Here is a 27870-nt window from a genome sequence, read left to right as displayed (position 1 = left end):
AGACCGATTCCGCAGTCAATGTCGAATTTTCATTATTTTCTCATGGAGCCTCGCAGCGGCCCACGCCACTGAGTTACGAGGGAGTTTTACTGCCTTGGAGTTCGGTCGAAAATCCGCGATTTTGCGACGCTGATCAGCGGAGCAACGGAGGTGTGCTAAAGGGGCCAACTAGGGCCGGCAGCAAACAGGAAAATACGGTTCGTAGGGACCCAAAATTGCACCCGCATGCGTACTGAGCGGGGCGGTATGACTCGTCAAAATGGCGGCCATCGGATTGATTGGAGTCTCTTTGGTGCGATGTTAGTTTAGTTTTTTTACGTACATTTTTCGGATATTAAAATACTGGAAAAAACACCGAAAACTTTCTCATAAACTTTATATTTTCTATTTTAAATATTACATAATAATTGCAATTCAATGACTCACTTAAACTAGAATAATAAACGATATGCAAGTGGTAATATGTACGGGACAACTGCATCGGCTATGCAACGATATTACTGGATATGGGAATGAATCTTAGCCCGTTCAATTCTGCTTATCAATCTACGAGTAGTTCATTAAAATGTACAGGGCATAGAGTATTCTGCCTACATTAAGTAAACTACGTTAATATCTATTAATACTAGTATTATGACTATTTTATACTTTAGTATGGAAGACAGGCCATGGCTCGATATAGGGCCAATAATGTTTGAGAAAATTTTGCAATTGACTGAAATTGACGTTACGCTGGGATAATCCGTGAAATCAAGGGTCAAAATAGTCCATTATTCCCGAAGAGGTAACGGTGTTTCGAACCGAATCGAGTTAAACTCCAAACCTAAACCCTGGAAAGCTCCCTATTGGCGGCGTTACCCGAGTTTTCGCCCCCAGGGCTCCGCCAGGCGCGGTCGAAATACGGACGACCTGAACTAGAAGTACATTTTGAAAAATGTCTAACGTGCAGTTTAGTGCACTTAAATCGCGGGCCTGATGGTGCCCTGGGGGACGAAACGCGGGCCAATGAGACGACCGAGACTTCAGGTCCTGACTTGATTTTTTCCGAGGATAATCGAATCCAATGTCGCCGACTTAACGAGGGCCTACGGAGAGGGCCGCCCGAAAACGCACAACAAAAATTGCATTAAGTCCCTATTTAAAACTACCCCTAAGTGATACTGATATGGAGGTCAATATTTACATTAATTACTGGCTGTGTGGCAACTCAGGTGAAATTGGCAGGAATCAAACTGCGTCAATATTGCGGTTCACAAAAACCCAAAAATTTATCGTAGAATCTGTTAAGTACTGCCCTTATATTACTTACCCTTAACGAAACTTAGCACAACCTACTTATCCTTACGTTCGTAATATATTATATACATAGACTACATTGGTAATTACTATAAGTAATATGAAAGAACGCCAAAGTCGCAATTGTACGAGTGATACGCTAAAAAATCTAATATCGTTCAAAAATGGCTTTATTAAAGAGTTCTCAGAGCAGAGGAAATGTGCACGAATTGTTTAAAAGTGACAGTAAATATTAATTGGCAAATATGTGATAAGTCCTCGTTTCGCGTCCATTGATACATCATTATTGCACAACCTCAGTTGAAGCCCATAGGCGCAGATCGGGGGGACACAAGCCATTTTGAGCAATGTATAGTTTATTTATCCTCGAGATGGACACGATCAAAACTAACGGTAAACCGCCGCCGATTGGTCTACACCTGCGGCCGACGGATCGTTTTGCAGTCGCCATTTGTTGTTGTTTATGACATGTTAACATCCTCATGCGTTCGAGCTTTTAACTTGTTAAGTCTCCTTAACAATAAGCCCGCACGTCTTCCTGTGTCACACTTCAGAAAGTCTAAATGCGGCCCTGTTCGATAGATTTGCTGCGCGGGTGCGCGCGCACCAGTTCGGGTCGTGTCCGTCTTAGAAATAATTCAACTTTAGATATGTCTTGTGCCTAAATCCTACCCTGAATTTTAAAGCTCGCATGCGCCTATGGCCCAGAATATGTTTAACTTGGGAGACGATATGTTGATTCGCAATTTTTTTTTTTTTTTTTGATATGAAAACATCACCTTTAAATTGAAAAAAAATATACAACCGATAACTTCACCTTACTCCATGGTGTTATACTGCACGCTCTTGACTTTATAATACCTGAAGGCCCCGTACCCGGTCACAATAGCTAGAGCCGCTATAGCCAGCGTGGACCCTACCGCTATGGGCGCTGCTTCGCTCCTGGAACATTTCCCCAAACCTCACTTAACACCCAGTTTCCCATCAAAATCCTAAAGCACCTACCTGAAGCTCCTTTGGGCCTTGCAGTGGTACGGCGTCGAAAAGTTCTCACTGCGATACATGAAGGCCTGGATCTGAAGGGCTCGAAGTAAGAGGGTGCCGTGGACGTCCTTCGGAGGCCGGTCGGACGGGTCGGTCCTCAAGTCAATGCTCACTTCCTCGTCGCAGAGGTACGACCTGCCCACTGGGGTGGGCATCACCATGCTGTTGTTGTACAGCCTGATGGTTTTGTCTCTCGTTGTGATGCCGTGGAGTTGAGGAACGTCCACACTCACTGTGATCTGGACGTTGGCGAGATACCAATGCTCCCCTCCAGGAGTCTACACGCAATCGGTCTTGTCAAATAATGTATGGACGGTAGTAATCAAGTGATAGTACCTTCGCGAACAACATAGTTAAGCTGTACCCCGACCAAACTAGGTTCATCTTGACGTATTCCTCGCCACTGCAGTCTCCCACCACCATGGCGGTTTCGGGGATGAACGAGTCAGCTTGTGTCTCAATTCCATACAGTTTAAATTTTACCTAAACGAATAAGTCAGTTAAGCACCTCGTCAAAATTACTGAATAATTATGTGACAAACCTCGACGACGGCATCAGTCTTCAGTAAAATACATGTGGCATCTGTTTCTCTATTAATCAACCTGTAAACGGCAATTCCACTGTCTTCTTTGGGCGGTTTGACGGTGGTGGTAGTGGTAGTTGTGGTGGTGGTGGTGGTTGTGGTGGTGGTGGTGGGAGCTCCGCCAGCAGCGGTTGTAGCTGTGGATTTGAGACGTGGTCTCGGGGTGCCCTTATTGCTTAGTTCGATGGAGTCTACTAGACTTGAAAGAGAGGTGCCTAAAATAAATTTTAAGTTTCAGCAATCAAGGTCAGTTTAATTTATAGCTTGATTCATAGGCGTAGCCGAGAGAGATTTTGAGGGGTTCTATTGATCTTAGGTTATAGTAGAGTATATATCACTTACAGCTTTTATATAGAGTCAATGAGAATTATATTCACCATCTGATGCAGAAGATTTCTTATTAAGGCCGGTTATTTTTTACCTGAACCCCTCCCGTAAAATATTTCTGGCTACGCTATGGCTTGATCTGCAATAAAACTCAAAACTAGTCTCCTAAACGCTCATTGGAAACTCAAGCCAAATGAGCTAGAGCTATTCTTAATTTCTTCTCTGGATTGTCTGACCACCAGTCTTGCTTGAGAAACTGTATTCCTACAGAGCTTCCGTGTTCTTCAAGCACTCACTTTATAGGCCATTTTAAGGATTTCTTTGGGTATTTCCAGTGGATACTTACAAAGGAAGACGAACTGGAAACAAACACTCCCGAGACGAGCCATCTTTGAGGCCGCAACTTATTCAGAACGGCATGGACGTTTAGACTGAACCTATCCAGCGCGATTTTCGCGGCACTGAGTACTATTCTGAGTGGCCCACGCAAAATCGCCCAGGGTTATCAATAATGGAGCGCATGCGTTTGTCGGGAAAACGTGGGAGATGGTTTTTCATTGATGCCGATTTCCACCCTCTGGATCGGGGGCACGACGCGCGCTCCAAGGAATAGAGTGCGTTTTCCTTCCCTCGATATAATTTGAGGCAGTTTCATAGATGGGAAATCCTTTGAGCTTTATAAACAGAAACTCGTTTGCCCAATTCTACCTTATCAACAGTGGTCCTTGCTGGGTCACTGCTTTAAATCACCTTGACCTGATGCAACGCGAGACAAAGCTTTTATGTTACGTTAATTTGTAACAAGTTGTAGAATCAATATATTGCCCTGGTTAAATGCAATAAAATCAAATGAATGTTAAAAAAAAAATTGAGAATTATGCAATACTGTTTCTTATCTATCTACCTGTAGAGCAGGATTATTCGTTTAGGTTTAAATCGCCCTGCGTGGGAGGGGGTGATAATTATTTATGCACATTACGGGGGTTGTTTTCTTTTTGGGGCGTTGATCAATTTCCTGTTATTAAGTATTTAAATGGCAAACATGAAGGCAAACTGGGTCATTAATTCCATTTGATTTATGTATATGAATTGTTGGTTTATATTGAAAATGAGGAAAATTGAGCCCAAGTTATTAGCATTCATTGTTGATTAAGCCAACACACTAAAGCAGTGAAATTGTTAATGGTAAAAACACTTTAGAGGACGTAAATAAGGAGTTAACATATATTCCATTCACCATATTGTCAGAAATATGGAGCAACTATGTAGAAATGGTAATTTAATCCCTCTTCAAATGTAAGTTTTAGCCTTTGTGGTTGATATATTAATTTCTTTTTCCCCGCGACAAATTATAATTAAATAGTCGATAATATAATAATAAAACCTCTGTATCTACAACCAATTAATTTATTCAACAACATTAAGTGCGAATCAATACCTCATGCAGCATATTGTACAGAAATACAAAGGAGATATGAAGAAACGGTAACGTAGTAACTCCTTAAGCACAAATTTGAGCCTTTATTTTTTCATTATTTCCTTTCTTTTCAATTTTTTTTACTAAGATACGAAAGGTCTTTTTAAAATTGGATAAATTAGAGTTCGACCGTATTATAAAGCAGCCTTGAATGTTGGGAATAATTTGGTGGCATGGAATTGATTGCGGATAGGCAACCAACAAAATAGTATATATTTTGGCAAATGCGCCAGACTACCCGTTGCAGTCCGTTTGATTTGACTTCAGCTGGGGCCCAAAGTAAAACAAATTCCATACAACGATTCAAATAAACTCTAAAACTGAAGCTTTTATTCCACAAATGGCATTAACTACCTCCTTTTCGCCAATTAAAAAAATATTTTTTTTATATTACACACACATACGCAGCCGTCGCACCGTCTTGTGTCACTTTGTCAGTGACGTCACCGCGTTGTAAAGGAAATGACATACGTTGCCCCGACAGTCCACAGACATTAGGAACGAATTCCGCGGTCGTATGTCGGGGCATAATGCGTAGAGATTTGGCTGTACGCTGGATTGCCAGCTGTGGTTTTAGGTACGATTAATTAGGATAATTAATTTAAATAAATTCCAGATAGCAGTTCTTTAAAGTAATGAAAGGCAATTCAGGTATGAGCGATAATATAGAATATTATTCGCGAAGAAATTCTGTGTGGGTGGGGACAATGTTTGAGTTTTAAGTGCATAGAAATGGCAATGTTTAATCAGATTAATTACTTTAAGTCGAGTAGTGGTCGTTTGCAGTTACTTTTGATTGTTGACGTTATAAAATCCTGACTGTTTTAGCTGAAAAATGTCACATTCATTCAAGGAAAAGCGGTAATTTGACATATTCATTAGCGCCACGAGTCCGATTGCCGGCAACGTTGCGCAGTTCTGCTCGCCCAGCCATCTTGTGAAATTCCGAAAGTATGCTTTTTCGAGGTGTGTGTTAATTTTCAGCCAAATTTTACTAAAAAGGACTATTTTATGGGTGAGTTGAACACTTTATCACCTAATCTAAGTCATGGGCCTAGCGTGCCCCGCAAAAACGGCCCCACAAAGCTCAAACGTCGGTGGTAAAGTGTGCTCTTGTCACGGCTCGCAGCTTTCACTTCGCCCGTAAATATTATAGAGAAATAATCCGAAATTGACTTAACTGGCCCCAGGAGTTGAATGTGGGAATATCAGGTGTGAACCCCTGGACGTTTCTCGTTTCAATTCGCGAAATCACAGGGAAATTCCGCTGAGTTGTTTTGGTGCGTTTCCGACTGCTAGAGGTCAACTCAGAACCAGGAGGTATCTTTGGGGACCATTCCTGCCTTATTAGGCAGAAGTGCCTTCGCTGCCCAATAGTTGCAGTTGCATCACTTCACACCCCGTGAACACCGATTCACTCAGCCGAATTTGACCAATTCTTCCAAATCCTGCTTTGTCCAGTTTAATCACATCTACCATCTACCTGTAATGAAATCCATGCAGACAGGTAGGTGAGGTAGATATTCCTTGGTTTAAAAGAGATATCAGTTCGAAATGAGTCATCGAACGTCGTGGTTTCTCCACACGGTTCCGCTTAACTTAAAGGTCATTAATTTTTCAGTTGAATGGAGCATTTTTATTGAAATTTAAGCAGGTACTTGTGTCTCACAGTGCGTTGTGCTCCATGGGAAACCGAACGACCCTGCTACTTGTGCCCCTCACCGAGATCGGAATTTCTTTCAAACCTTGAAAGTGTGTGTATTTTCTTTATGATCAGTGATCATTAAGCTACTTGCTTCTGGGCAATTTGCTAAGTTGAATGCAGCATAAGTGCACGATGCTGAGGTATTTTTGCTCCCTGAGCCACACTAGAGATAGCACACCACCATGGAGGCTGCCCACGTGAGAGCAGGCTCATGTCTGTGCTCACATTACAGGGCCTCGGTTAATATCAACCGTCAAGGCAGTGGCAGCACTCCAGTAGTACTGCTAGCACCTCGCAAAGGCTGTAAGGGGGCCAACTCACCAGAAGCTTGCTGCTGTGGCCCAGCGGTCAGGGGCTAACCTCACTTTCTTCGAGCAGCCTTGTAAACTCCCAAACTCTTTTAGTTCAAAATGGGAAGATTTGGGAGAAGAGATTCGAGAAAATCTCCTCCTGCTCGTGTCACCACCGGCATCGTTTGAACGGTGCGAAAAACGGAAGTTAATGGAAGACTTCATACATTAGTGGGCTTTCAAGTGTGTGCTTTGTTGACGTGTGTTTCTCGCAGTGTTCGTTCCCCTGCTAACGTTTCCAAAATACACTCAAACGTTCCATCCTGCCTGATCATGATCCTTAGTAGCCGCCTGATCGAATGCCCCTTCGAGCCGCTCCTTGGTGTTGCAAATTAATATCTCGCTTCTAATGCTCAACAACTAAATTGTTTCGTCAACAAAACTGCAATCAATAACAATTGGTCAGATTTGCTGCCATTTTAATTGAAAGTTATTTTCGTTAGTGTTAGGAGTGGAACCTGTTCGGAAACCGCCACCGATTCGTCCAGTAGAAAGCGACAGTAAAAAGTACCAATTCTGGTGATTTTCACTGTGCACGTCTTCACAGGCGACTGCCGAAATTTGGGTGTTTTTCAAATCGTAACGTAAAAGTAATAACTGCTAATTGCTTTGTTGCAGCAATTAGGCCGGTAGTTCCGCAATTTGCCCGTTTGTTTTTGCAGGAAACCGGCTGTGGTGTACGTGTGTGCGCTCCAAATTACACCTCCAAAATGCACATTTCACACTTGTTTAATATTAATCGGCTCGTGTTAGGTAAGACTGTGCGGCGAATTAATTGATTAATGTCCGAGCTGAATGTTTGTTGATCAACGCAACGGCTCTTTTGTCCGTTTGAACGTGTCCCGTGATAATACCCCACTTTCGGCCTATTGATTTTTCCAGTTAATCTGACATATTGGCGAAGGTTGCTTTTCGGTGAAGAGTACTGGATATTAAAATCGGCCCCACCGAGGATGCGAACGGATTATTCCCGAGGGCTTTTCCCTCTTCTCTTGACCCTGAGTTTTCAGGGAACAAAGGCGGACCCGAGACTCGAATGGAAGTCCCGGCATTCTTTTTCTCGTTTTCTCTCGCCGCTCCGTCGCCGCCATTACCATGCCCGTTTGATCGCCGATTGATGTTGCACTTTTCCAGCTGCTTTGTGACTTTCGAGGCTCAGCCCCCAACTCTTTAGGTCGCCGAATTAAGCGAATTTCGCCGAGATAGCCGGGTGAAACCCCCGGGTGGTCGCCACTGGGCGGCGCCTACCCAGCGGCGGCACGCGAGTGCAACACTCATTCGCCCAACTTCCGTTTAGCAGTAGAAAAAGGTCTAGTTCCGACCGGGAAGTTGCGTAAAAAGACCTCATGGAATGTTTGTTGTTTTTTTTTGTATTTTTTTTTGGTAACAGGTGTGTGCGTGACTCACTCGCACGGGCATTAACAGGTCTGATGGGGGGTACGTGCAGTATTTTTAGATCCGAGCACTACTATTTAGCACTAGCGGATAGTTTCAGTGATAGTGCCAGCGACCTAGTTCGCCCCCCACGCACGTGTGTTGGTTTGACCGAATGGAAGCGGTTGGACGGATGGCGTTCATTTGGAAGAACTTTCGCATATATATATATATAAAAAATTATTTATTGTCAGAATACTTTATTCCGCAAAATCGATATTTCCCGAATTACAATGGCAATCACGCTGATCGATTAGCAAGAAACCTGTAGAGGTTTGTTTGTAAATATTGTAAAGCCATAGGAATGTTTCGTATTGTGTCGCAGTCGTTGACTCCTCATGGATAGTAAATGTGGTTGGTTTTTAGGTGATGTGAAGTGCTGGGCGGAACCACCATTCCTTTAACGTCCATCCCGGTACGGTCGACTCGTCATGTCGACAGCCATGAGATCGACTCTACAGACTGTCCCTGAAAGCTTAGAGGTAAGTTTGGTGTGGAAAGGAGGCACGCTCCGACACGCGTTACGCTGGTTAAAACTTAACGGTTTTCTTGACAACTAGGTGACGATCAATTTGATACCGACGACTTAAGCTCTCCCTCGGCACGTGCCGAACGCGTTTGTGGCTCTGAGACAATCCGCGACACTTAATGTACATGTTCAAGGTCACTTGTACAACTCCTGAAATCTCCCGATTGCGCTTCGAACGGAGTTTCGATAACGAAGCAATTTCGTCTTTTCGCCCATCGCCGTTTGCCTCCACTGTATCACTGCCCGCCGCTGTCGTTCATCGCGCTACGCACCAGCTCCCGGATCACACAGTGATCTTTGCTCATCATGTATTACCTCAATGAAGTGTACTTCCGTCAAAATTCGACACCGCTTCCAGTCTCCTTACACGCGTCTCCCCGTAATTTTTTTTCTCTCGCTTTTGCCCACCCGATACGGTGCACTCCCTTCGAGGTGACCACAAGCGCCAAGTGCCCGGCGGGGCAGCGACAGCTGGAGGATCGCGGAACCGCGCCCCGACCATGCATCATTTCTGTTTGTTCAGCGACAAAATTCCTTTCAGGTAACAAAGGCGAACGCCAACAGCCAGGACGTCCCTGCGAGTCTGCCTACCAAAACCCCATCTAAAGCCTCAGGAGAAAGTGTTACCACCAAGAGTTCCAGGCCGTACAACTACGCTAGTTCCACCAATAAGGTACGTATGCTCTCGTACAACTATCAAATGGCGCAGCCATCGATGTTCATTAATTCAAATGACGTGGCTTTGCCCCCTTCAAACAATTACCTTTGGTGACGGATGCGATTTAGCGTTTGTGCTGTCTTTGTCTGTTGAAGTTCTGGAGGTGCCTTCACCCGATTGTCAAGAGTCGACCTTTGGGCGAAAATGCGCGATTACGTAATGCCAAATGCGGAGTGGGAGTCATAAACAGGGCATCGGAAATAAAAATTGGCTGCAATGAGAAGGACATTACCGATATTGGATATCGATCTGTCTGCTTACCCTCTGACTTGGACTATATTTGTCGGTCTAAAATTAGACAAGGAAAAACACTTGCTATAGATTATTAATGAGTATTCCTGGGAATATTGAACTTTAACGCTTGAGGTTTTTGTTCTTACATAACAATTTATAGGCATTATGTCTGTAAGAAAATAGCATGATAGGCCCTCGTTTGGGCCTTTGTTTGTTCCAGCCTCCTTATCTATTTGATCAGTGATAATGCCCGAAGGTCGCACATTTTGCCTCGAAACAAGTTGAACGGTCTTTAGACGCCGTTTTTTTTTCCCAATCATAATTTATTCACAAATATCACAAGAAGATGGGGAAACTTCCTTAGCGCCATTATTCCACATTTAGGTCTCTCAGGGGTGGAAATGTGGACGCTCGTGTTGCTGCACATGAATACCTTTACCCCCGTTCGGCTGCAAGGAGATTTCTGTAGAACGTGTGCAACACTCCCCGACCTCGCCGCAAATTAGTGCCGCCAGGTTTTTACGCAATAATAATTACTGCTTGAAAATTGTATTATTGGCCAAGGCAGGGACGAAGCTGAAACTCGGTTTTAGCTGTTTTTACTCGCGCTCCCGCTAATTGATTCTTAATACGGCCCTGTTCTTTGTCTAATGCATAAGTGGCAAAAAGTTTGTTCAAATTCTTACAAGGTCTCATTGTATCATAACTACCATCACACGTACTAACTCTGACCTCTATTTGTTAATAATAACGAATGACTAACGCAGGTACCGTAAGGAAATTTGTTACAATTAAGGCTGCAGAAGGAAAGCAGAATATTGAAATTGTTAATAAACAAAGCTCTCTCTGTGGCGACAACCGCTTAAAAGTTAATTACCGAAATAGAGTCGTTGTTGTTGCGACACCAAACCTGAACTTATCTCATAAATGGCATGTGCAGTACTGCCATTATTAAGGTTTAATAGGTGACTATAAATGACGATGACCAGGTATTATTATGATATCACGCCGGGTGACTCACGGCGGCGAAGTTGTTTGTAAATGTGTAAATTTCAATTCGGCGTTTGAGGGTCGACAATCGTTGATTTGTCGAGCGGGGATTTTGACGAATCGGCGGAGGCGACTTGAAATTGAACTTTTCCACGCGGGGCCTTCATCAACCGACGGTGCGAATTGACGTTCGCAAATGTGCGTTAAGCAAATTGGAAAATGTGCAAATTCTGCCCGAGAACCCGTGCGCAGCTCCAGCTGCGAAGAGCAACATTAACTAATTTTATCCGCCCGTCGTTGTCTTGCTGGAAACACTTCCAATTTTGACAGCTTCCCGGTGCATTGCAATCGCCGACTGAGCGGAATTTATCGATGTCTGCTCCCCTGAGTGACGTCGTCGGGACTTTGCGCCTATGGCGCTGGACCAATTCCGCGGGCCACTCACCGAGCCGTGCGGCGACAAGCCGAGGCGGACGGTGGGAAATTGGTCATAGGAAAGTTTCTTTGTCCGGTGGGCTGCCGATTTTTTCACTTTTGGCCGACGTCTCGCACGTATTCGTGCCGCTAGGGCTGGCGCTTACCGCCAAACGAAAACCTTGACATACACAAAAAAACCCACAACTCTGATAGGACCGAACTTGTTTTCAGTCGCCGTTATCGTACGACACGCTTTATTTGCACTGTTAAGGAGGGTCGTAAAATTGTGTTCTTTTCTGACAGATATATGTATATATTTATAAAAACATATGTATATATTCTAGTATCTTTCTGCGGCAGGAGAATGGCTGCCTCGGGATTTTTACCACCAATAATGGTAATCTTGTTTACGAACTAATGCAAAGCTCGGAGACGATTCGCTCTAAAGTCTTTCGCCGTTTTCTGTTTGTTCCGAGCTGCGAAATATCGCATTCCAGCTCGTCCCGCTGCTTGCGAACGCGTGCAGCTACCGAATCCGGCGATAACCTGCGCTCAAATATTGCCACTTCGGTCGTTGAAACGTTAAAGATTCGTCAAATATTTATCCGCAAAGAATTTGTCTTTGATAGTTTCGTCCGCGTTGAAACGTCACGTCGATACGAACGTCCCCATGGAAATTTCAAGGTACCACCCGTATCCGATCCTCATAAACCATTCGCTGTTGGCAAACGGCAAACAGCGATTACATCGAACAATCGAAATTATAATTAGATTGTTTATTCTTGTGTTTTTCGATCTTCCTCACCGCGAACGGGCCCATTGATATTCAGTCCGACTTCGCACTTGTAAACGGGCACCTGTATCCTCGTGATAACCTTGTTACCCTTTTTCCATGATAGACACAGTTATGTGTAATAACAATAAACACATCCAGTGTTAGATCGAACGTTCCCCCCCAAGAGAGGCGGAAGAGGAGAGGCAGAGCCGGGCGACGCTGGTCGTTTGTTTTTCCGCAACGCGCGCGCGAGCCGCAGCTTCGGAATCGGGCGAGGCATCCGCTTTTACCCTTCGACGATTGTATTTTGTTTCGTCCCCCCAGTCGCTCGGTGAACCCCTTTGTGACGTATGACATTCACGAGAAGTGAGCGGCGTTTCGCCCGTACTCGCCATCATCATTGTCAGTGTCTTAGGTGCGTGCACTTGGATATACTGTCGCCATATTTGCCAGATTTGGGGTTGCGCCAGGTTGAGGAACGTCAGTTGTCCTAGCTGTTTGATCTGTACTTACGACATCACGCCAGACAGCGAGAGATAAGTGCGTTTACCTTGTCTTTTCAGGCGGCACGAAGCCACGTTAGATTTTTTTTTCCAAATTACGCGTTATTAAACTTGTTTGTTAACCGAGGATCCTATAAATACGTCCGTCACTTCCCCGGCGTAAACAGAGCCTCGGTGTAATGGCTTGCGTACTTCTTACAAGTCCATTCGATTTCCTTAAATCCATCGAAGCTATTTCGAGACCAACCCCATGTAGGTGACGTCGTCTAATTGTGGAAATATTTTTATCGCGGTCGTGCATTAATACGTTCCATTACGGTTGACCTTACGTCCTTTCGATAGAGACAACACACAAACATATAAATCATTATCACCTCTTACGGGCTCGTGCATATTCATGAAATCGGTGTTTATGTGTTGCAACTTAATTTGCATTAAGCGGGTTCTGGAAAAGGAGATTATGCTAATGCGCGCGTCAAAAAGCAGGAAGAAGGCCTGCATGTAATGAGGCTTCAACAAGTGACGTCAGAAGATGCTCATCGGGTCCTCGTGTGTGGCAGTAATTAGTCAGGGCTCGGTGCGCTCGTGGATTTCCACCGTCCACGATTCGATTTCCATGCACAATGCAGCAAGAGATTGGTGGAAAATCTGTATAATTTTCGTATTTGGTCCGAGGAGAAAGCGGTTCGATCTGATAAGGCGTTTCGCGATGAGGGCAGGACGTAATTCATCGTTGGCGAAGTAACGTACAACGCTTATTCACGTGAGAATTGCCCTTTCCCGCGCCTTCCTGGCCCTTTCCCGGTACGGGGGCCGCCGATAAGGCGTTGGGAACGTCGTTGCGGGGGCAAACTGCAACAATTGTCTCCGGACGTCCGCGTCGGCTAGAGCGCAAGACCGTGCCGCGGGGCGCCGTACTATTGGTTAGACGGCAAGAACGGAACCAGTGTCTCGATGTTAACCCAAACTCCGCACTTTAACACTCGGTCCGTAGTGAATTTAAAGTAATTGATTGCGTGCCCGTCTAATTTCGATCGGCGATTCCGGTGCGTTGCCTTAATTGATTGATTAAAAATGCATCGGCTAATGAGGTTTTCCAAGTCGACTGTGTATTGTGTTATGCACTACTTCACCGTAATTCGAGCGTTCATCATAAGTGGGCAGCTCGTGCGTTAGGAAAGAGGGATCGTTTTAATCTGCACGGTTAGTGCGTTTTACGTAACACAATTTACAACAAGTTCATCGTTAATCTGTATAAAAATCCTGCTCGGCGTCAAACGATTTAAATATATTCACGAGCAGTGATTCATTGAGTATTGGCTTTGTGTACTTACTCAGGCGGAACCGAATGGTTAAAATAAGTTAAATCATAATTTATTTAAAGTGTTCGAATCCATCGGGAAGCGTCGAAAATCGATTAAAAGTCGTTTGTCATCCTACTCGAGGCACCTACGCCCCCCCGCCCCCCGGCTTTTCGTGATCAAAATTCGACTATGGCCCACCATTACTCCACCTGGGCAATTGCAACCCTACAGGTAGACGTTACTTTTTGCCATGAATAATTTGAAACTAGGCGTCGTTGCGGTTCAATCGCAACCCTCAACCAATACCCCCCCCCCCCCAAATGAAGGCAGTAATGGCAGACACATTGTCTATATAATTTGCAGTAGATTATCCAAATGTGAGCGCCCGAAGGACAGCTTTTCGTGCCCCTGAAAAAGGGGGTGATTCTCGAACGATCGAGTTGAGGCATGTTCGAAGTGTCCACCCTGGGGAGTTGTAAGTTGGACGCCGCTGTGGCCTTGAAACAGGCCAACACCATCAAGCCACAGCTGAGTGTCAAAGAGCAGGTCAGTTGACAGTCTGGCAACTGTGGGATGCGTTATGCACGGTGATCCAGGGAGGAAAAAAGGAAAAGTCACAGATTGATTGTCAACCCACCCTCGGGCCACCCTGTATACACGCAGCTGCCGGGTCTGTCCACAAGAAAACTAAATAAAAAGGCGGTTTGTGGCGTTGTCCATTTTTTTTTTTATTGGGCCGATTGTCCGACGCTGGACGTGGTGGTCTGTTGTGCGTTTCGCAGCGAAGCAAATGGGAAAGTAACCCGATTGGACAAAGACCTCGTTCGGGAAGGCAAAAAACGGGCATTGCCCGAGATATTTCCAATAAAACTAGATTTATGGTCGCCCGTAGACCCGCTTTATTGGCCGCCATTGTGTATTTTCCAGTGCCGCTCTTCATCAATGCAATAACGCCAGTGGATCAGTTTTAAATATCTCATCTATCCCGTTTTCAGTGTCGTACAATTCCAGAACGGACGCGTACGAATTGCCCCAGGAGCTGGGGAAAAAGCGACGTCTGTGGTCAATTATAAACTTAATGGCCTTCACAATTTCATAACGTATCGCGTCGACCCTCGTCGGAATTAGCTTAACCCTCAATTTAGCTAAAAATCCACGTGTGTGTGAAGATAAATTATTTCCAGACGGGGAGACCTGGATGTAATGTCGATAGCATTATCTGTAATAATAATGATTTTGATTGAATGGAAATGGCTGTTTATAGAACGAACCGAGAATAGAATAAATACTAATGTGGATTCGAGGGCGAGCCCTGTGTTGACGTCGGCCATTGGTTCGTTTGGGCCACTCTTCGTACGGTCTTCGTCGTCTTCGGGCTCGCTTTGATAATAGTGAAGACGCAGGCACGCCCTTTTCCCTTCCGCTTATTGCGTTTTCGTGTCGGCACACAGTCGTCAGCATTTCACAATTTGATTCAAGCCCTGAAAATGCCACGAACCGCCTTTTAAGGACACAAACAGTTAGATTCCCCAGGGAAAAAAAAAAACTCCTCGCCTTTCCTAGCATATAACGATAAAAAACCAAATGATGAAGCTGCTGCGTCGCTCCAAGTCAACAGCGGCCGCCCATTCCGAGAAGGCGCCCCGCAGTACCCCGCCCACGGGCCACCATCACCACCACCACTACCACCACAACCACGTGGTGCACCCGCAACATAACCGCAATTCCGGAGGTATGGTGGTGAATATGGTGGAGGGTGTGCCGGTGGTGGTAGGGCCTCCTATTGGGAAAAGCAAAAAGGTAACTTTCATGGGAGGACACTCTGTAGAACGTAATTCGAACCATCGGTTGTTTAATTTAGTTTAAGCGATGTCGCGTGATCTCTGATTAAGAGTTTTTAAAAGTGTCGGTAATTGAAGGAAATTGTCGATGGTGCTATTAGCAGCGATTGCAATTGATGCCTTTTCTGCTCGGACATGAAAGAGTTTGCAGTTCAGTTACGTACAACGTAAGTTGCCTCCGCCATTTCGTCTAGAGCGCTGACGTTTCAGGCACTGCAGCTGCTCGCGTCGCCCATGAAGTCTCCTGGGCGCCCTTTATCTACAAACTTCTATTTGACGCAATAGAGCAAACGGTGCGATTTAGTCGTACGTTTGACTTGTTTTTAGTTTATTTTTTGTCCGCCATATTGTCAAGATTTTTCAACGTAAAATCTTGACAGGATGACGGACGACGTAACGCTATAGAGACCCGACATAGTTCGTCTGTTTTGACGCGTATTAGAGGCTAGTTCGGGGCAGTATTTGCATTGATCGTGTCGACAATCTAGCAAAAGCGACCTCCCATCCGCTTGTAAGATCCCCTCTTGTGATAATTTCGCCATTTTCGGTTATTTAATTCACTTTCAAGCCTCGGCATTCTCGTCTTCTGGTCAAGTTCTTTGCGTGCCCTTTCGGAATTCGATTAATAAATCCCGGGCAAATTTCCACGACCCCGACAGAAAAAAATCACGAGTCACGGAATCGGGACCGGCAAATCCTCACAAACATAGATCACGCCCTGCAAGGTCCAAAGGTCAAACTTGTATATTAATGCCCAAACTTGAAGCATTATATTACGGCGAAAATGCTGCTTCCCGGCCCCGAAACTTGATAATTCCACGCTCAAAATAGGCGCCCCGATATCGTTCCGGGAACACAACTCTAAACGAAATCAATTTCTGTCGCTTCAGCTTGACTATATAGAACTTCATTTAGTTCTCTTTTACCAAGAATAGAAGTCGTTCAATTCATCTCCGTTCGGCGATGAAAACTTCATCAAGGGATGCGGAAACTGTCCCGAAACGGTCCCCCAAGGGCGTTTGATTATGATTTATGTACAGGTACTCCGAATTTCGGAGATGACTAATTTATTCTCCCTGCTGATGATTGACGCCGCAATTTCCAGCCCTTCGAGGTGTACAGCCGGCTGACGGACTTGGTTGGTAAATTTTTGATGCTCCCATTCATATTCCTACGATGGCGAATTTAATTAAATTGAAAGGCCGGAAATTTCGAACAACATCCTGCGCGTTTGACGCAAATGCCCCTATTTTTGTACCTTGTTCAGGTTAGTCACCATACTGCATTGTTCTTCTCGTTAGCCTTTAAGGCTTGATTTAATACTCGTTTATTTATTTATCGATGCATACACGTTAACTGTCGCACGTGGACGCCGAACCAAGGGCGGACGGTGGTGAAACATTCACGACCCGGTGTGTTTCCGTGAAATGTCGGGCCCACGAGAACCGGGGGGAAAATGCAAATTTTGGACATCTCGTCGGCCGGTCTTCCGGCAAAGTTGAGTTTCCACGCTGGTCGGCGACGTTTCCGCCGACTCCAACGGAGAAGGTAGACCAAAGAAGTCGTTAGAAAATTGAATACTTCCAGGACCCGTTGTTCCGTTCCAGGAGAAGAATTGACGAGATTTCACGCCTCTCGAAGGCCCAAACGAAAATATTTGTCGAATGCCGGAAACCCTGCAGACCGGCTTAAAGCAATTGATATGTTATTTTGTGCGTTTAAATTCGTAATTGGAACCACTGCGCTGGTTAAATGTCGCGGAACGGCCCGAAAAGAAGCGCGAGCCGCACTTCCCGACTTTACGAAGGTTAAACAAGGAGAAAAAATGAGAATCTGCTCTGGTTCCTCGCGCTCCGGGGGATTGTAATCCTTAGACCTCATTGGTCACAGTCGGCCAATTCACAATTCCGGCCTAAAGGCACGGGGCGGAATAGCGGTCATTTTTCTGGGCGACTGCAGTCGGGAAGTTTGTGGTGCATTGTCCATTTCCGAGTTTTGTCCTCCGCGTTAAACTGTTTATTTTATTCACGGCGAGAGACAATTCACACGATGGGGATTCACACTCGTGTGACGCACCGATTGCGCAGGGTCACCCGCACGCAACTCTATCCCTATTTAAAAACGCACGTTCGTCTATGCAATATCAAACGGGTTTTAGTGAGTACTTTGAGTTACTCGGCCAGTTCACCTCAATGTGTAATTCATTAAGCGGTTTTGACTGCGAGTGGCAGCAGCTGGCACTCGTCTGTTCTAGCTCATAAACAAATTATTGTTAAAAAAAAAATAATAATAATAACCGCATCGCATGTAGGACGCATGACGGCTAGCTCTAGTTACACGCACGTTATTACTCCGCCATTGTAGGAATCGCCGGCTTTATTAGGCGTCTTCAGTTCGCCGAGACCGCTAAGAAATCGGCCGATCATTCTGACAAATCTCGATGGCGTAAAGGTTTCTGCGATGCGACCTTAAAGGCCGCGCTCGCGTGAAACTAAACCGTGAACGCGACCGCAAAATGAGATAATACCTTGGTAGGAAAGCATAGAATAATGGTTGTAATGGCACGGCCTTGGGTCGGCTTAATATGTCATGCAATTAGCATGGATATCTTTTTAATGTCAGTCGCAGTGCGGACTAGTCGATCGTTCGATTCTTTTGATAATGTGATCTCTCCCGATCGCGCAAACTCGATTTATCTGATAACACACGTGACACACCTATTGCAATAATTCAGAACCATGTTTGTGCAGTGCTGTGGTACCAAGTCGAGTGTCAGAATCGAGCGGTGCAGCTACAGCTTCCAAGTGAACGAAAAGTCAGTTTAAGCAGGAAGTTATTAGGATAATGTTACGGGATAGTAATTATTAGCAATGGCTTTAATAGCAGCATTGGTACTGTTGTCAGGTAAATAAATTCTAAGTCGGGGGAGATAATAGCGCTTACGTGTAACCCAAAGATAAAAACTCAAATGTGATAACTTGTCTAGTCAATGTTCATGTCCGCTATGTGTTTGTGATTGGTCAGAAACTAAGCTTCAGCTTCCTGTCGCAGGGGTTGTGCACGTACCCAAACCACGGTTCAGTAACAAGGATATACGTTTTTGCTTTGACAGAATTAAAGGATGAGCGACAACCAGAATCGGTGGCGCGCAGTTAACCCCCACGATACCGGTATCAAGATGCTCAAGGACCGCAGAGACAAGATCACCAACGGTGGTAAATACAGTGAACGGTACAAAGACACGTTCTCCCACGAGGTGAAAGAGGAAAAGTACCCGTTAAGTGCAAAGTGTCGTGAAACACTCGAGCAACACCGCAAATCGTCGGTGCAGAACGGCGAAAGGTCGGACACGGGCCACTTTGGTCGGCACAGCCCCAATCTGACCACGGAGATGATGGGGACTCCGAAGGCGATGCCCCGCAACGCCACTAACGACCTGAACAAGCAGGCGAACGCCCTCATCGGGTACAAGCACGTGCCCGATCGCGGGGCCAAACCGTTAACGTCCCCCCTGAACACCAGTCCCAAGCAGTTCAAGTGGCCCAAGAAAAACAAAGACGTCAACGTCTACAACATCACCCCGTCGGACGAAGTCGTCGCCAAGCCGCAGAAGGTAGCTCTGAATCTGATCCTCCGGGATCCCGTCGCCCACGGCGGCGACAACACCATGAGTCATCTGGACAACGTCGAGAACATAATATCGAAGCTCAACGAGCAGGAGAAGCAAGTCGAAAACTTACGCAAATTCAACGAGTTGGTGAAGCAAATCACCAAGTCGGAGCCGAAGAAGGCTCCGATGAAGGGGCCCGCGCCCAAGAAACCGTTACCGCCGGCAGTAGATCAGTCGCAAGATTTGAAGCCGCAGAAGGCGCTGCTCAACCCCATGAAGCCCTCCAAGGAGATCGAGGACCTGCAGGCCTCGCGGGGCTTCAGCGACGTCGACACCGATAACGAGGACCAGGGCAACTTTCGTAGGCACGTTAAAGAGAGAAAGAGCATGGACCATCAGAGTACCATCAAGGATCGGGGCAAGGCGGAGGCGGGGAAGATCACTTCGCTGAATCGGACCGCTAGCGATGTGCAGGATAAGAATGTGGTTACCTTGAAAAGGAAGCCGAGGTTGTCTAGGGAGAGGCACAAGGTAAGGTGGAGGGGTGAGTTGGGCAGGGACCGATTTCCACGTTTTTCTCAAATTTGAAGGTAACAGACATCGTGGTTAGTTGCAGTAAAATCGCGTGCAAGCGACGTCGTCGACTCGCTTTTTTTTCTCCTCCATTTTGAAAATTGCTAAAATTTCCTCCAGTTGGAAAAATTCCTCTTCGAGCGACGTCACTATAAAACAGGTATATAACGAATTTTGGAAATGACCGTGATGGCATTGGCGTTTAAAAGAAAATTCCCACTCGCGAGTTTTCCAGGTTGATCAGTGTGTCACCTGCAGAGAAATCGACGCGTTTCCCCTTAGCCCTAGGGAAGTTGACAATTGTCCCGTCGGTAAATTGTCGGGGAAACATTTGACCAAACGACTTGTCCGTCAACGTCAACGATTACAAAATGAGTGACGTGTGGGATCAAATGACAGTTAACACGTAATTTACCGGACGAATATGGCGGCAAGTAAAATATTATTTCGCCTCGATAAATCGACCGAAGTTCTCCGGTAGCTCTCCGGAGGGCCGAACGAAATGTAGCCGTAGGAAGAACGTCCCCGTCTACCCGGTGTGGATGTGGTAAGACCACGACGTAGTGGTGTTCTTCTCAAAGCGCTATTCGGGAGATGCCCCATTCGTTTCCTGCACGCTACAACCGTTGCCAGATTCCGTCGGCAAACGGCCGCGTTGCGTTCCAGACGTTTCATTCCGCCCCCTGTATCAGCAGGAACTAAACGAGGTAAATGATTTGCCCCAAACATGAGAGAACCTAATAAGTTCGCGCACGTTAGGACTTCTCCCATCGCACAAAGAAATCCGTCGAACAATAACGTACAATAAACCATTGTTTATTAACGGTGGGGAGATAATGAGTCTATTGCAAATCCAATATGTGAATTCTAATGATACGATAATACAAAAATCGAGGTTCCCCGCTTAATTGACTGAATGAGATAGTGGGTAAAATCGCTTTGGCATATATTACGTCCGTAAGTGGGCTGCGCCATGGTCCCCGTGAGGCGTCTATGGCGCCGGCCTTTCCTGTCTTTTTTCGCATCTTAAGCAAACCAGATTAGGGTCGCTAGCACCGCATTCGAGCCTGGAAATTTATATTCCCCGGTGACGTCTGCAAAATTGGGAAATTCCTGAAGGATGAGAGGGGATCGATTCGTCAGCGATGCAAAGTCGAGGAAGGAGCCTTCAAAGAGAAGGTTAGGAGGTTAAGCTTCCTTCGATGGGATTATGGGTTTGCCGAGGAGTGACGTTTCGTTTTATCATTTTCCTTTTGTAACAACATTTTAAGCCGCGCTCAAATAGAGGTTTTCAATGGAAGGCTCTGATAAGGGCTTAATCATCGTATAAGATTATCTTATCCTAAGCACGCAATTATCGAAACAAACAACTGCGAGCCACGATTGGTGGAATATTACAGGTTGCATTGTGAACACTTTCGGGAAAGGAATGCCTTCGATGAAACCGCCATCCATTTGGAAATCTCGTGATGTCACACTTCCCGCAGCCGTATAACCCTGCCTAATTCGCGGATTTATTACAGAGCAATGACACCTCGGAGTCCGGCACCGGCCGCAGCAATTCGGCCACGTCGGCCAGCGGCCGCAATCGGCAGAGGGTGGACGACACCATCGGCAAATACAAATTGCTCAAGACCATCGGCAAGGGCAACTTCGCCAAGGTGAAACTGGCCAAGCATGTGCCGACGGGCAAGGAAGTGGCCATTAAGATCATTGACAAGACTCAACTTACGCCCGGATCTCTTCAGAAACTTTTCAGAGAGGTAAGTTGGGGTGGCGGATTGTGTCCGTTGTGAGGACCACTTGGTGTTGCGCACGCGAGCGTACGTTTTCGTTCGTTTTCGAGGATGCGCGCTAACGCGGGGTGTAGGCAACCAACGGTGCGTCAAGGGGCTGCGCCTTGAACCGTCACCGTTCGTACTGTCCACTGAGACGTGCGTGATTTTTTTTTTTTTTTTTAATAATGCACGTTCCAAGTATTTTCTTCTTCGAAATCGAGCGAGGAATTTCGCATCTCACGAGAGAATTGCCGATTGTTCGGTCCACCTCCACGGTAACGCACACATCTCTATTATTTTCCTCGCTATTGGCCACGCGTGCACCAGTCGGTCAAACCGGCGACGTGGCTTTCCACGGCGTTCCAGGAATGCGAGGGTAGACAACCAAACGTGCAGCGTGGAACAATGAAACCCAGACGATCGCAGCGACCCCCCGATTATCGTTTTCAGTCATTTTTGAAATCCCTGCCAGTTCAGAGGACGAAAACGAGCCTAATTAACGCGAGGGTTAATGAAGGATTCAGACACCTGCCGGTTGATAGGTGGCGAACCCCACAGTGGCCCCCATCGATTGGCAATTAGTAGCGATGTTCCACGCGTTTTTAAGCGCTCTAAGGGATGGATTTAAGGTTAGTAATTTCAATAAATTGCGATAGCAAAAATATTCCACCTTGATCGTCCACCGGTGATTCAAACTAGAACCGAGCTTTGCTGAGCAGTAAATTCAAGGAGACGTGGGCTTATTGCCGTAACTCAATAGAGGCAATTATTTCTACATCAAATAACTACCGCGCTTCGATTTCAATTACAATAATCGAGCGAGATGTACGCGGTTTCGTTAAATAAACAAGTCCCATTGTCGTCGAGGAGGAGCGTCCATGTCGAACTCATTGCCACGGAAAGATTACACCAATCCTCCTTGTCACCAACGCGCTTTAATTGGATTTAATACCCGATGAACGATCGATAATGAATTTTTAGGTCAGGATAATGAAGATGCTCGACCATCCGAACATCGTGAAACTGTTCCAAGTGATCGAAACGGAGAAGACGTTGTACTTGGTAATGGAGTACGCCTCCGGGGGCGAGGTGTTCGACTACCTCGTGCTTCACGGCAGGATGAAGGAGAAGGAGGCCCGAGCCAAGTTCCGGCAGATCGTTTCTGCGGTGCAGTACTGTCACCAAAAGAGAATTATTCATAGGTGAGCGAGTTTCACCCGAAAATTCATTGAACTCATGCTAATCGGAGCCCCCGCGCTCGTGCGAAAAAAAAAAACGTCATGCATAAACATGAGCGATTTTTGACTGATCCACGGCAGTTGAATGGTTACAGAATTATGCAAACGACGTCTTATTATTAATAATTGGTGATCTCGGGGGTTGCCAATTCCACGGCTCTGTCTATGGAAATTCGGCTGGAACTTGTTTATTTATTGTTCTTGTTTGGGTTCATCGTCACTTACGGGAGGCGCTCTCGTTGCCTCAATTTTTAACGATCACCCGAACGAATAATTATAGAAATCGGGGAATTTTGTGGAGCGCCTTCCTGCACGTTGAACTTCGAGCAATATTCAGTTCGAACTACCGATTTTCAAGGTTTTACTTTATCCCCGATTTGTTAGCACTGGAACGGAAGTTTCACGGATGTTTGACGCTTGTTTCTCGTGTATCTTTCAGAGATTTAAAGGCTGAAAACTTGTTGCTAGACAGTGAAATGAACATAAAAATAGCGGATTTTGGGTTTTCAAACGAGTTCACGCCTGGTAACAAGCTGGACACGTTCTGCGGCAGCCCTCCTTATGCCGCCCCTGAACTTTTCCAAGTAAGTAGTCGGCACGTTGGATCACTGCTAACTCGAAAACGAAAGGTTCATACCATATTTTACGTGATGTACCTAATTTCAACCTTGAAATACCGGAATTCACGTAATAACGGTACGGCTTTTCGCCAAATTGAACATTTTGAATAATCGAATGATTTTGGTATTTTGTTTGTTAGAACTCTCATTTGCCACCACTGTTCGTACCAACCTATGACTTAATCTAACATAAGCTGTTGCGTAACATATTGCCATCCTTTTTCGGTACACGCTCTTAACATTTGAAGTGCGTCTGCACTGCACCCAGACTCTGCTTTACTGTTTAGGGCAGCAAGACGTAAGCGATAGCTTTTATCCTCTTAAAGCCCACATAACAAAGAGGATTATGTGTTGCGGGATAGGTGGCGTTAGGGGTCGCTTAGGTGACGGACATTGACACAGTGGTAGCAAGTGAGAGTTTTAACAGTAAAAATAATTTTTTTTCTATTATACGACATGCCGTACATTCGGGTTCCAAAAATTCTTTAGGTTTTTTCCATTTCGCATTCGGATTAGGTTGGCTTTATTATTAATCACATCTCCAGAAATTAATTTCTTACAAAAATAATTCTTCAGGGTAAAAAATACGACGGACCCGAGGTGGACGTCTGGTCCCTGGGTGTAATCCTTTATACTCTCGTCTCGGGTAGTCTACCTTTTGACGGATCTACGTTACGAGAGCTGCGCGAGCGTGTGCTTCGCGGCAAGTACCGCATCCCGTTCTACATGAGCACCGACTGCGAGAACCTGCTCAAAAAGTTCCTGGTATTGAACCCGGCGAAGCGGGCCAGTCTGGAGACCATCATGAAGGACAAGTGGATGAACCAGGGGTATGTTGGGTTAGTCAACGTCATTTGTTATCCGTTTCGGTGTCGTGTCGATGGGAATGGTGTAGTTTCATGGTGGTTTTCCTTTCAGATAGTTTGTAGGTGTCGGAGACGCGGTGCACTGTCAAACGATTCACACTAGAGCTAAATGGTGTTAGGATTCTGTATACTTAGTTATATGTAAATGTCTTCCTTCGTTCGATCGAAAGGTAAATTGTCACGGCTCACCATTTGCACTCGTGCTAATTTTTGACAGTACATTATCTGGTAGTAGTAGACGTTCTATCATCTGTTTATGTGTTTTATAATTGATTAGTCAGCCGTGTGATCTACGGATTTAAATACCATAAAATCATCAATATTGACTGCATTTTTCAGGGCTTCACTGATAACGTTTCGTCAAGCCGATAATGCGGATTCAAGACGGAGTCCGTAAACACTGAATCTAAAAACAAAATAATTTTTATGTAATTTGTCGGTTTCCATTCAAATGCGAGTGACGTAATTTTGGGACTCGGTACATAGTTCGCTAAACTATCGGGATGAAATTCTCAATAATTCATTATAAATTCGGAGAATCTCCGAAGTAAACTTAGTCAATATGTCGTTGAGTTATTGGGTCCATGTGAGTGTATGTTGGGTTGCCAACTTGCAGTTATTGTTTATTGCAGTATTTCCCACGCATTGATGGTTGATTGTATTGTTTGTATTTCATTCTTTTTCAGAAGTATTTTTATTTATGTCTAAAGCTTTCTCGTACAAAATAGGGACAAGTTGTTGCATTTTTCTCTTGCATGTATTACACCTGAAACCGTCACTACTTTTCTTCAAAATACTGGCAAATGATAATCGTTCCTTGCAGGTACGAAAACGACGAACTGAAACCGTACGTGGAACCCGAACCGGACATGAACGATCCCAAACGGATTGAAATCTTAGTGAGCTTGGGCTTCAATCGGTACGACGTGGAGAACTCGTTGGATACGCAAAAATACGACGACGCCTTCGCGACTTACCTCCTTTTAGGACGAAAAAGCACGGACGTAAGTGGTTAATGCTTAAAATGCAGTAAGGCCCCCTTTTGAACTCAACCAAATTTGATTGCAAAAAGATAATTTTGTGATGGCTTTAAATTGCATCCCCTTTGAGGAGTCCTTGCAGTGTTCCTTGATACATTATATGCTGATATATAGTGTTTATACGTTTACCGTGAATGTGAAAAAAGTTATTATTCTTTAGCCCGAGAGTGATGGTAGTAGGAGCGGTTCCAGCTTGTCGCTGCGAAACATGGCTGGCCAACAACAACCCGGAGCCACTCAGCCTACCGCTCAATCACCATCGCACAGAGGCGTGCACAGGTCCATTTCTGCCACGCACGCGAAGCCCAACAGGCGGGCGTCCAGCGGAGGTGAGTCTGGCCTGCGCACAAGACAGTTTGAACAGCTTTTCTTTCGTGCTTTCTATGTTCCCCGGTTGCTCGCAATAATTCTCGAAGCGCCGGGGAATTTTTCCAATTTAATTACAACTGCTCGATGAGAGACACCATTTTAATGTTGCTTTTTCACGGCGGCGGTTTTGTTTTGCTTAGAGGGACAATTTTTAACCGTTAGATTTTTATGTTGTTTCAAAAGAAAAATACTCTTGAAAAACTGTTTTTGTCCGGCGGATTTATATGACAAACGTGTCATTCTAAACTTTTTTAGGTGTCCGAGGGTTGGCTTTTGGCACTCCTTTGCCGTTGGCAGGTAAAACAGATCTCAGCCGAAATTCACGCGTTACTAACCTCTTAACTTATCCATTTTTTTAGTGCTGAACTAATGCCATTTTTTGCATTTTTTTTTCATTTGCACCTTGTGTGGTTTTTGCTGCAAACACTGGCATTACACTTTAATAATTATTGGAGTTGCATTAGTATAATGATTAACCAATATTGACTAGATACCATTGCGATGCAGTTGTAATTAGATGCCTGAGCTTGTTTTGCATATTTTGTTTTAATAATTTTGAAGGTGAGAGTATTTTACAGGTAGAAATTGGCATGTTATTTGAGTTGTAATAGGATTCAGACTGCCTCAAGAAGTACTCTCTTCAATCCTGCTAATTTTATTTTAAGTTGAACTCAGTGTGCAGTGTTTTAACTGGTGTTTTTTTCTCTTCCCATTCTAGGTGGCACCATAGGTAAGTTCCATGTGGTCTCACATAATAGAGCAGTGAAGTTGGTATACAGTGGGTCGAGATGTATTTTTGGTCACCAATTGTCAAGAATTTGAACAAATTTTCTTGACGAGTGGTGAATAACGATGCAGTCTATGCAACTTACTTTCTGTCTAACAATCATATGAAATTACGGTTTTCGCCACTGTGTAATAACTCCCCTATGTCCCACCGTAACGGTAGCCAACTTTATGTCGCACTGACAAATCCATGGCGATTTCTAGGTGAAACTTTACGAACAGGGCCTCAGGCACAGGCTCCAACGGCACAAAGCAATAATCACCAGAGCGGCTTCAAGAGACAGAACACCGTAGACAGCGCCACTATCAAAGAGAACAGCGCGAGGTTAAATTCTAGACCCACCAGTGCTCAACCAAAGACGATTACGGAAAATAGTAAGTTTTCTTCTAGCAATCGAAACGTATTGGATGGCAGGGTGAATTGTGCCTAATTTCATTTCTAGTAGTTAGATGACGAGGCACTGTAATTTGACCAGGGAACTGGCGTATCAGAATATGCAAGAGTTTTTGCCAGTGCTTGAACAAGTTCTATCCCACTGTGCTTTTACATTTATTGTAATTTTCGTCATCTACTAGTAATTTTTCTGTATTCATTTCATGCGTACATTTACATCTTTTATCTTGATCATTTGCTGTTATTTTCCTTAATTTTCGCTCTCCATACACCCCTCTCTAATGTTATTATTTCTCGTTTTTCCACGTGTCGTGTTGTAGCTTTGGTTTTGTTTCTGTCGTATTAGGAGTGCCAGCTTCGGCTAGGGCTCGAACTGTATCTAAGAATACGACGTTATCTGCTTTAGGAACCACGGTGGGCCGTCGATCCACGATCAGCTACGACGGCAAATCCGAAAGTACCGAAAAAGCGAATTTAGCTGTGGATTTACCCAGGTAAGCGTCCGAAAACTGTCCGTGCTTATCTTTCAGGTAAAGTTGCCAGTGTAGTATTGGCTCTCGAAGATAGTTTGTACATAGGGGGACTTTCATAGGTAGCACCCGATCCTCATAGACTAATAATAGTTAAAATAAATCTAATCGCACAGTGCATGCCTTTCGAATACAAACTTCATAAAAATATTCAGAGTAACCGCACAGGTATTTTTCTTTTATGAAGTTGGTATAATTCCTATATCTGTCCTGTATCCTTCAAGTAACCGCAGTATATCTATCTCTCTCTCTCTCTCTCTTGCTAACCGCATGCAGCTCCGAACCGAGTGCGGAGGGCAAGGTTAGCGCCGTCGCCTCCGTCGCCCCTGGAGCCGTCACCGGCGGAGCCGCCGCCAAGGGCCACGTCAAATCGGCGTCGGTCAGCAGTAGCGCGCCCCCCGATACCGCTCCCAATGTCAATGCTAACGATCCCTTGCGCGCGTCTAGGTAGGTGTAGGACCGCGCCCTCTTTTTTTTTTTTTGTTAGTGCTCGTCCCCGATAATTTTGTTTTTGTGATGTTGGCTAGCCCAGTAAATA

General features: G+C 45.1%; 2 protein-coding genes across 19 annotated transcripts in view; one reads left to right on the top strand and one right to left on the bottom strand.

The window, feature by feature from the left end:
- Positions 1–359: 359 nt before the first annotated feature.
- LOC136344438 (uncharacterized) lies at positions 360–3720 on the bottom strand. The gene is made up of 5 exons (XM_066291911.1): positions 3598–3720; positions 2883–3139; positions 2677–2823; positions 2302–2618; positions 360–2238 (listed from the first exon to the last, which is right to left on the bottom strand). Exons 1-5 carry the CDS (start codon positions 3638–3640, stop codon positions 2115–2117), a joined length of 888 nt encoding a protein of 295 aa, XP_066148008.1. The 5' UTR covers positions 3641–3720; the 3' UTR covers positions 360–2114.
- Positions 3721–5483: 1763 nt separating this feature from the next.
- Positions 5484–27870, top strand: part of LOC136344572 (serine/threonine-protein kinase MARK2-like) — a 28901-nt gene continuing 6514 nt past the window's right edge. Inside the window, exons 1-16 of one of the 18 annotated variants that reach the window (XM_066292160.1) lie at positions 5506–5743; positions 8584–8699; positions 9288–9419; positions 14051–14233; positions 15251–15487; positions 21235–21474; positions 22471–22691; positions 23167–23311; positions 23924–24186; positions 25037–25217; positions 25414–25582; positions 25878–25919; positions 26341–26352; positions 26613–26783; positions 27149–27296; positions 27609–27779. In XM_066292160.1, the coding sequence (XP_066148257.1) occupies positions 14135–14233; positions 15251–15487; positions 21235–21474; positions 22471–22691; positions 23167–23311; positions 23924–24186; positions 25037–25217; positions 25414–25582; positions 25878–25919; positions 26341–26352; positions 26613–26783; positions 27149–27296; positions 27609–27779 (2099 nt within the window). In that variant the 5' untranslated portion in view covers positions 5506–5743; positions 8584–8699; positions 9288–9419; positions 14051–14134. Of the gene's footprint in view, positions 5744–8583; positions 8700–9287; positions 9420–11922; positions 12296–14050; positions 14234–15250; positions 15488–18228; positions 18433–18640; positions 19670–21234; positions 21475–22470; positions 22692–23166; positions 23312–23923; positions 24187–25036; positions 25218–25413; positions 25583–25877; positions 25920–26340; positions 26353–26612; positions 26784–27148; positions 27297–27608; positions 27780–27870 lie in introns of those variants that run through there. The other 17 variants (XM_066292158.1, XM_066292152.1, XM_066292153.1 and 14 more) reach the window with 17 other exon arrangements.

This window comes from Euwallacea fornicatus, chromosome 17 (genome assembly GCF_040115645.1).
Source record: "Euwallacea fornicatus isolate EFF26 chromosome 17, ASM4011564v1, whole genome shotgun sequence".
NCBI classification, from domain to species: Eukaryota; Metazoa; Arthropoda; class Insecta; order Coleoptera; family Curculionidae; genus Euwallacea; species Euwallacea fornicatus.
This window is presented reverse-complemented; position numbering and strand designations above follow the sequence as displayed.

Bases quoted from the DNA above. Each gene is read 5' to 3' on its own strand.
- LOC136344438 (XM_066291911.1), bottom strand. From the start codon at position 3,640: ATGGCTCGTCTCGGGAGTGTTTGTTTCCAGTTCGTCTTCCTTT. The intron at 2,824-2,882 runs GTTTGTCACATA...TTATTCGTTTAG, and splicing joins AGACTGATGCCGTCGTCGAG to GTAAAATTTAAACTGTATGG. The intron at 2,239-2,301 runs GTAGGTGCTTTA...GAAATGTTCCAG, and splicing joins AAGGCCCAAAGGAGCTTCAG to GAGCGAAGCAGCGCCCATAG.